At 31.0% G+C, this 10,106-nt stretch overlaps 1 protein-coding gene across 1 annotated transcript; it reads left to right on the forward strand.

Annotated features, from left to right (window-relative positions):
• Positions 1 to 789: 789 nt before the first annotated feature.
• Positions 790 to 7,703, forward strand: LOC116765992 (uncharacterized). The gene is made up of 3 exons (XM_032655646.2): positions 790 to 1,115; positions 1,445 to 1,702; positions 5,586 to 7,703. Exons 2-3 carry the CDS (start codon positions 1,532 to 1,534, stop codon positions 7,494 to 7,496), a joined length of 2,082 nt encoding a protein of 693 aa, XP_032511537.2. The 5' UTR covers positions 790 to 1,115; positions 1,445 to 1,531; the 3' UTR covers positions 7,497 to 7,703.
• The last annotated feature ends 2,403 nt before the right edge of the window (positions 7,704 to 10,106 follow it).

A 10,106-nucleotide genomic window follows, 5' to 3' on the forward strand; every position in this document is an offset into this window, starting at 1 on the left:
CTAAGACTTTGAATCTTTTAATTTATTTTCTTAGAACTGAACTGAACGATTTGTAACTAAAATGTTATACATATCCAGACGGGTTTTGTTTACCGGTGTGGAAAATATTTTCATGGCAATTATTTAAAATTCAAACCTGGAAGGTAAAGGAGAGTCTGATATAGAAATTTCTTTATATAATTTAGCATAATTTTAGGAATCCGTTTATAAGAAGAATAGCAGGTTAAGTTCTTGAATAATTCTAGATTTGAAATTTCTACTGAACAGGTTTCTGGTCGAAGCCAGTTGCCGAAGCAACTAGTAGTAAATTGTGCAGGCTTATTTTTACTTTATTAACTGATGATTTACATATGTAACTATTTTTCTTTAATTCATTTTGGAAAAAAATTCTTCCATATAATAATTCGGTGGATTTAAGGTTTTTCTAACCTTGAGGTAGTTTTTATCAACTAAATCACGAAAGTTATGAAAGTCGTATGTGTATGATAACGAAGTACTACTATTTATGGTACTCTTAGGTACGATATTTTTTCATTCTCGCTCAATAGTGGGTTATCAAATACATTGGAATGTATTTAGGATTTTTAAACATAGAAATTGTCTTAATTTATATTAGCAGATCAAATACCTCTAAGCGAAATCACGATATTTGTAAAAAATATTCAAATTTTCAGATAGCGTATATTTTAATTCACAAAAAAATGGGCGTACATTAAAAAAGGAGCCATTAATATTAATATTTAAAAGGATTTTTAAATATTATATTGCATTACACAATTCGACCTGGATTGTTATTCTTTTAAATATTCAAACCTACTCTCATATTGATGAGGGAAAGTTAATGACATAATTTTTGTGTTATTTTATAATATGTTAGTGTGGCTTGTTTATATATCATTCTGAGGTGTGATTTGTGAGGAACAAGCTGTGTGTATAGTAGTGCATATATTTAACAAACAATAGTTTGAAGCCCTTGTGATTAGATAATAGATATATTGTAGAATATTAAAGCACATAAAACGTTTTCACTTCACGTCTACTGGGATTAGCGACGTGCGCTGTCCGTGGCTGGCACGCTCCACTGCCGCTAGAGTGATGTCCATGTTTTAAAAAAGGTAAGATGAAATTTGATTTTGTATTAAATACAACACCATATCTATTAATATAAATAATAAATTTACTTTTCCATTTAACTATATCATTAATTCATATTTCATATATTAATAATAGTGAAAATTATTAAAGAAAACTATACTTACTAAGTATAATGTACCGTGTACATGTGATAAGATCTTTGCATTGGTAAGTATGCGGGTAAAGTGATTTAAATTAATAATATTAAGATATGGTAGTGGCACATCACTAGAAATTACTTACCAGTAATTTCAAAGAAAAACACATTGTGTATCGCCAGCGCTCACAAACAATCCGGTGCATTTTTCAGTGCGGACGCTAGTGACTTACTCGTTTAACAAAACAGATAAACAAGAGGAGAATTCTTTCATTGCTAGTGATGTGATTTCATGACAAGATGTCGGAGGGATCTGTGAGTACGACCAGTTCTCGGATAAAGCAGTTCGGTTTATACAGAACGATTGATGCGAGGACGGAGGAGTTCCTCAGGCTCTCGAGGAAGCGCCAGATCAAACAGGGGTGCGCATGCGCAGCCGTCTCCACGGCTATAACTGTTACCATAGTAGTTGTAAGTACAGATTTATAATTGCTGAAAGTGTAATTAACGTGTTATTGTAACATGATGTACTTGTTAACGATCTTATCTGTGATCTTAATTAATCCTTCACTTTTTTTTATTTCTAGTGATATTAGACCACTAAATCGGCTTATGTTTGTTCTCGACGCTAATTTCACTATTGAATATGAATTTTTAGATGTTTGTAAATGTTATACGCAAATTTAAAATTTTTGTTCTATCGTTTTAACTTTCTACCGTTTAAAATGATATGCAAGTTCGTTAAAGTTTGTACTAACATTATAGGCATTCTTATATAAAAAGTATATAGAAGATTCCTTACAGGTTGTCTGTATGTTGACATCCTTTCAGAGTTTCCATTGTCTATGGGACTAGTCACTTTCCTAGACTAGTCACTTTCCATGAAGTTACCTGTTTTTTTATTTGCCTCTATTTTTATATAAAATAGCATTTATTATTTCGTACTATTGTTGGAGAAATTGAGTTGCTTCATATTTCGGAAGGCACCAAGTATGAAAAAATTTTAATGAAATTTCGTAATATGAATATTTATTTATAGCATTACGTACAACAACGTTGGTTAGAAAACATTTGTAGCTCTCTAACAGACTACGTTCGCACAAATCGCGTTTCAGTATTATAATTTCAAATTTGTTTTCCTGTGATAAAATGAAACTCTTATACTTAAAAAGCGATTTCATAACACGGTGCGTTCCGTCAACTTCGCATGACATCTTTAATTATAATAATTGTTCTGAAAATGTTCCCCGTTTTTTAAGGCTGACAAAAACATAATATGCTCTTACGATGTAGTTACGTTGCTTAAATTTATAAAACCCACACGTTAACCGTTGACAACTGTGAATAATAAAAATTTCTTGCTCTCATATTATAATATAATATATTGTATATTACTTTTTATTTCATTATTATTCAGATACATTGAAATGTCGTGATATAATTGCTTATATTTTGAAGAACTAAATATTGTATGGAAAATAAACATCAGCAATTTATGGTATATTATAAAGGAAATCACATGACATCAAACCATGCGATAATGAAATGCGTCAATTTGAAAGTTAAGTTGACAACAGTTTTATTCGCTTCTGGATTTTCTTTGTTGAGAAAATTATTAGTTATTTTTTGTCCGTGGATAACGATTAATTAATTTGATATGTCTGCGATTCTAAAGAGAAGCTTGCGTGTTTCACACCTCATATATTCTTTATTACGAACAGTTGTTTTGATGTTTATTCAGAAACGTTTTGTCCGTTAACTTATTTTGTTTTCGCCTTTACGTTGGGTATATTCACATATACGAATTTTTTATTTGTTTTGTTTCAAACTAACTTATTTGTATGTTTTGTTTTTTGACTATTCCTTTTTTATGTGTTTTCATGTTTGTCGTGTGTTATGGTGAGTAAACAATTAAATAATATGTTTTTTTATGCTATCAATTAAACTGTAATGAAAACTGCTGGCTTAATATAGTTTAATATCTTTGAACCGTATGAACGAATAAATGGCACAACAATAAAATACATTTTCTGTTTACAGGGCGTCATACTGATTTACGAGTACGGTATAGTCTCGGAGTTTTCACCAAACTCGATCGTAAAACCAAACTGGCTGGGACTTATAAACACAAACGAAACTATACCATTTGAGACCAAGTTTAATAAGTCATCAATAAACCTCGATTCTTCTATGCGCATTTTACCTCTTATATTGAAAGCCCTAAATAAAAATATATATTACGATAAAATCATGGAAGATGATACTGATGATTTATACGATAAGAAAGAAGAAGCGCAAAATATATTTACTAATAATATTTTTTCTGACGACAGGATACAGATACCAGAATCAAGAATCTACACTATTGAATATAAAACATCGCCGATAGTATACTATAAAAATCCCACAAGAAATACCGATTATTTTACAAAGACAAGAAGAATAAAAGATTACCAAAGAATAATGAACTATGTGAATAAAATGATAAATGAAAGAATCACTGCAGCCTCAACTGTGGCAATGTTGAAACACAGTTATGCATTCGACAAGAACCTTCCCATCACGACCATGACTGGTATTAAAAGATCTGAAACAAAGCATTCGCTGAAAAAAGTAAAAAACATTAATACAAATAGCGACAAGAAACCAAAATGCACTTGCTCCCAAAAAATGAACCAACTACTGTCTAACATGATAACACTTTTGCAAAAACTTTTACCAAATTCTACTCATGACATATTGAGAAAATCAAAAATGTGTGATGAACGTAATAAATCATCAATAAAACCTGACACAAACCGAAATGAACATGACAGTGTTAATAAATACATCAAAGACGCTAGTAATACAAGGAATGTATTAAAGTCACAGCCTCATTTAAATAAAAAAAATCCAGTAATATCACAAACCTTACTAACAAAAGTTGAAGAACCTAACATTTTGATGCAATCTTTATTTCCTAAAGTTAATCACAGTTTAAAAAGTTTAATACAGTTGATGTTGTCTAATAATTTTCCTGACAAAAGCAAAATGGCCATAAATTTTAATAAACACAAATCGGCTATGAAGAAACCGTCAATGGCTGATACAGAAAATTATTATGTTTTGTCAGAAGAAGTATCTGACTCATTGCCCATAATTAAAAATCTTCCCAATATCACATCTAGTCCCATAAAAATAAACAATATTAATCAAAAACTTAGCGCAGATTTACTTATTGCTACAGATTTTGCAACACAAAAAAATGAAAAAAAATTCCCTGCATACATAAAAGTAGAAGACCACTCTTTAACTAGTCCTGCCGCCAATATGATAGAGAATTTTCCTGATCTAGATATTCACACTATGGAACTGGTTAAGAGTAAACTAATTCCTGGTAACAAAAACACTCACTACGCTTATGACAAGTCAGACAAAAAAAAGGAACTAAATAAAACATATGATAGTACTAAGGATGAAAATAATAATAGAACAAAGGCTTTATGGACTTTAAGTAAAATGGGTGAAATAAAAAATACTGATACGAATGTAGAACATTTTGATGAAAATAATTACGGCTGGATGAGAAAAATGGGAAACATCGTTAGGTTGGAACCAAACCTTCAAACAAAATCCGAAGACGATGCTCGAAATTATTACCGGTCCTTGCGAAAATTCGGGCAAATTATAATGCCTGAATACAGAAATGAAATTAAAACAAAAAATAATCACGACAAAAGAAGAGATACTTTATTTCAAAAAACAAAAAGCCCGCCATCTCCTGTTTCCACTTCGATTTATTCCTCGACAATCAAATTTTCTAACACAAGATTAAAACATTCGACGGGAAAACCAAATTTTTTAAAATTTAATCAAGGTTCATCAGATTATGAAACTTTAGAAGATGAAGACGACAAAAACTTCGATCAAGACGAACAGACATCGATTAATTTCAAAAAAATAGACAAAGACCTTAATCTTTTCAATGATTCTGTAGCCGAAAATGATTATTTAATTAATAACACACAGTCACTATACTTTGATATGAATAACGAGAATTTTAATTCAACCGAAGAGGAGAACCCAGAAATTAACTTTCCAAGAAGTAAAACAAGTTATTTGGAAATAAATCGCAATAACTGGAAACATACGGAAAACGAAGATTAGAATTATAATATGAATTGTTTTTTGTTTTTCAATAAATCTTAATCTTAAATTAAAAAGATACTATTGATATGAAGTATAATTTTTCTGACTCATTATTTTTGATTAGAATAATATTAAATATAACATTATAATAAAAAAAACATCCCTTAACCCTACATATACAAGCTATATAAAGATAGAAAATAATAAAAAATATTTTATTTTTCAGGTAGTTCTACTGATCTATGAATATATGATTGTTGTAGAAACCAATTTAGTACAAATTAAGAGACGAATCAATTTAAATCACAGTAATACTGACCATCCCGTAGCAGATAAGCTTGATAGAAGTAATTTTGGCTTCGATCAAGATTATTATGAAAAAATGCCTCTTCTTGTAAATGGTCTTCAAGAAAATAGCTATATCGAACCAACGGTAGAACTGCCCGTTGCTGTTTTAAAAAGTGATAGAAAAGCGAAAATTATTTACATAAGACCCACTGCAGCGAGAAAAGTAAATAAATTTAATGAAAATAAATTTATAAGAAGAACAAGTCCAAGACCATTTGACTTTGAATATAGGAGTCCCTATCCGCAGCCATTCGCTAAATCTAATGGACATCCTAAGAATTGGGTAGAAAGATATCGCAATGCGGAAAGACTAAGGAACCTCCATGATGTGATTAAATATCTTGAGAAAACCTTAAATGCTAAGTTCGGAGATATGTACTTACCAAGCAAAGCACAAGTTGCGTTTTCAGGAGTTTTTATGTCACCAACGAACAGTGAAGACGGGACAAATGCGCCAAGTGGCGATCTAAAACCTGCGAGCTCGATGGATGTTGAAGTGAGATCCAATCATAAATCGGACCCTCTTTATATGTTTAGACCAGATAATCCAGGAGATGTAAACTTACTTGCAGACGGCTTCAAATTTTCACCAACAATATTTTCAACACTAAATAGAAAAAATAGTTTAAATTTAGCATCTAAGTCTTTGTCAGCCCCACCCACGAAGTGTTTTGGCATTGAATGTAATAAAGGTTATAGAAACGTATATAAAAACGTATATTTGGAAAATGCTGATGAATCCAAAACTAATACTGAAAAATCTGGTAACGAGCCCAAATCATTTAGTGTAATGCTAAATTTAATGCCCCTTCCTACAATGGACTCTTCGTCTACAAAATTTAATAATGAAAAAGAGAAAATCTATTTGACGACCCCCAAACCTTGGTTTTATTTTAAAAGGAAAACTATATTCCCTGTAAGAAGAACTTTCTTGAGAGGTGAACGACCTAAATACATTACAGGAAAACAGGGAAACTATTATGAACCTCTTTCGAAAAGAAATGAAAATATTCCCGAAGTAAACGTTAAGTTCAATATATTTTCAACGACTACTGATAAAAAGACACGTAATGATCAAGGTGATGTAGATAAAGCTCCTCTAAGCACGATTACCTCAACGGAACCTTCAGTTACTGAATTTAAATACACTAATGATGGCGAAATGTTAAACTCTTCACACGTCGAGGATTACCATGTTGGTAGTTCTGGTATTATCCCTATAGAATTAAGACCAACGCTGATGACTTATCCAATCAACACGCCTATGACGCCCCTGACGTCATCCGTAGCTTCTACTGAAACAGTGTTTACTAATTCGCCCGAAATATTCAAGTTTAGTCCAGAGGACGCGCGAATACCCGATCACTATCAGAATAAACAGAACTCTGATGTGATTGAGTACGATGAACCAAGAGATGTACAGACGGAATCCAACAACGTAGGATTAACTGAAAGCGAAAACAAGGATATTGTTAGGCAAACACTCGCTATAAAGTTGAGGAATGTTGTTGAAACTACAACTGAAACACAAACGTCAGAGGATAACATTTATAATTATAATTCAGAAACTACAACTGGAAACGAAATAGAGACAACCACAGGTACCTACGTTCCCCAGATAAATGGTCATTACAGGGACATGAAACGTAAGATGTTGGCGACAATTTTGCAAGAAAATTCAGAGCGATACCGAAGGAAAAGACTCGAAAATCTACTTACAATACCCAAATCGACGTACGTACCGATGTACGATTTACGACGAATACAAGAAAATTCGAACAATGAATGAGTTAAATAGATAAATTAAGTTAATCGTTTTGTTAAACAACTTATTCATACAGTCTTTAATTAGCTTTCGTATCTTTGTATACCTTATTATAGTATCCCACCGAAAATATGGTTTCCATCGGTTGTCCAAAAGTTAAAAGCTTTCCTTTGATAAGTCCCGAAACTTTTTATAACTATGATTATTTCAATAAAATTAAAATAACGACAATTAATGTTGTCCTCATTTCTTTACGTAACTTCATAATGATTTCAAATTATGAGTGATTTTGTATTTGTTAAAAAAATATTAATACATACTTTGAATATATCATGAGTCCTTAAACCAAATTCCTTCATTCAGACTTTGTCTTATGTCAGTAGTTAACAAAACGACGCTCATTACAAAATGATTAGGCTAATTATACGGATTGCTCAACTTTCACATACATTTGAATTAATAATTAGTTTGGACTGACAATGGTTTGAGAAAACGACAGAACACAAAACTCTTCGTATCATGACCTTGAGGATTTTGTTACAATATACTCAATATAATGTGTTTTACGTTATTTAATATGTTTAATTTTAATAATAAAAAAAATCTATATGTGGCACATGTGTACCTTATTTCTATTTCTTTAGAAATATTTCTATAGTCGGTAAAAGAAAATGTCAAACAAATAATGGGTTACCCTTTATTACATGAAAAATCAGAATAATGAGATCTAAGATTTTCGCGAGTTTTATTCATTTAAATGAAACTAGTATAATTCGGATATACTACGCGGATTTTATTACGCGTAGTATGTCCGAATAATACTAGTTTCATTAAAAAAAAAATCAGAATAGACAATTTACTAATATTTTTTCTTGTTTACATATTTATATGTTCTTGACACATATTTATATGTTAAGGAGTTGCGTCACACATTATTGAAAATAAAATTGAAACTCACGTATCTGGAAAGTGGAATAATGTAATATTAAGTTTACCACTATATTTAACACTATATAAAAAAGGACTGAGGTTATATGATGGAATCATGATGATGATGATGATGAAAAAGGGACTGAGGTTATATGATGGAATCACTTTATAATAAACTCATTGTATTTGAAGATTAAACAGTTTGCAAGTGAAATTGTACACATTTATGGGAGAAAGTTATCATCCTTCAGATATATGTAAATTTTTAATTATCTTTTTAGTTATATGGCTAACATCACTGGTGATTGTTATCAATATGTCACAGTCTAATAAAAAGGAAAAAAGCTTTGTATGTTTAAGTAATTTACACATAACGCAAAATGTAACGACGTGTTTTTTTATATGCTACAGCTTTTTCAATTTACATGTTACAGACTCTAATGTTCAACAGTCACCAACTTGTCATAATGAAAAATCAAAGACGCGACGGGAAGGACGTATCATGTATAATTACCTAATTGTTCAAAATTAATAGATCTCTTATAATACATCCCAGAGTCATACCGTGTCGGTTAATGCGATGTTTAACCATTAAGTCAAGGTCAGTTTGTTAAAGAGAATTTATACATTTTACAAACAAAATCCAGTCATCTGAATATATTCAACGAAGGCATAGATTGCCCCTGTCGTGTGTGATAAGCAACGCCTGTTGTAAAAAAATAGCCGCAGAATAATCGTTTCTACCACACCACTATTCGAGAGTTAAAGGAGATTTTTAATTCTAATATTAACACTGCCACGAAGGACTGAGTAAATATTGCTAATCTCAATGTCTATTTATTTGTGGGTTATGTTTAGAAGGAATTTTGTTATAAATTAAGTAACGACCTACTAAAATTTATTAAAGGAATGTTTGTATTGTGAAAACGAAAAACAATAATTGATTCAGAAATACGAATAAACTAGTCTATTAATATTATAAACGCTTAAGTCTGTGTGTGTTTGTTATTTCGTCAGAAGAAGTAACTATATTCCTTAATAAACTTTAAGTATTCCAGAGAAACTGCGGGGTGACACTAGTGTTGAATTACACCGTTAGATAATAAAAACGGTCTGTTCAAAACCATCAACTGGAGATAAATCTAATATTATGCTGGAAGTGAAAAAAAAATTACCATATTTGTATTACTCGTTAATACAGTCCAATTATTTTTCTGATTGATGTTTTTGCTGTAATTTTATACTGTATACAATGTTTTTAGTTGAAAATAGTAATTAAACGTAAATAACTTTGGACACAAAAGGAAGAAATATAATCAATGATAAAAGTGGCCTTTTAAACTAAGATCAACAGATAAAATAAAGCTTACGTTAATCTTATAACTAACAACTTTCGACGTTATTTTTACAAAGTTACGTTCCCGTGACCTTATAATAATAATGCAACTATTTTATTCACCATAAACATAACACAATATCACCTGTCTCTCTCCATCATATCCGACTAAATAAACTCCATCTCAACTCACGCATCTTAAAATCCCCCGTTACTTTTCATGTGCAAAAAGGCTCTATCTGCAACGCTTTAACGATAGACATACAAATTATAAAGGTCTCTTTCTAACTTACATAATTTATAAACAAAGTGAGAGGGACGCTAAAAACGACTCTTGGACCGGTGGTGCAAGTTTTTGACAGTACAGT

This window comes from Danaus plexippus, chromosome 11, assembly GCF_018135715.1.
Source record: "Danaus plexippus chromosome 11, MEX_DaPlex, whole genome shotgun sequence".
In the NCBI taxonomy this organism is placed as follows: domain Eukaryota; kingdom Metazoa; phylum Arthropoda; class Insecta; order Lepidoptera; family Nymphalidae; genus Danaus; species Danaus plexippus.

What these genes read in the sequence shown, in the direction of transcription:
- LOC116765992 (XM_032655646.2), top strand. Translation starts at nt 1,532, where the DNA reads ATGTCGGAGGGATCTGTGAGTACGACCAGTTCTCGGATAAAGCAGTTC. An exon ending in TAACTGTTACCATAGTAGTT is followed by an intron (nt 1,703 to 5,585) that starts GTAAGTACAGAT and finishes TTTATTTTTCAG; the next exon opens with GTAGTTCTACTGATCTATGA.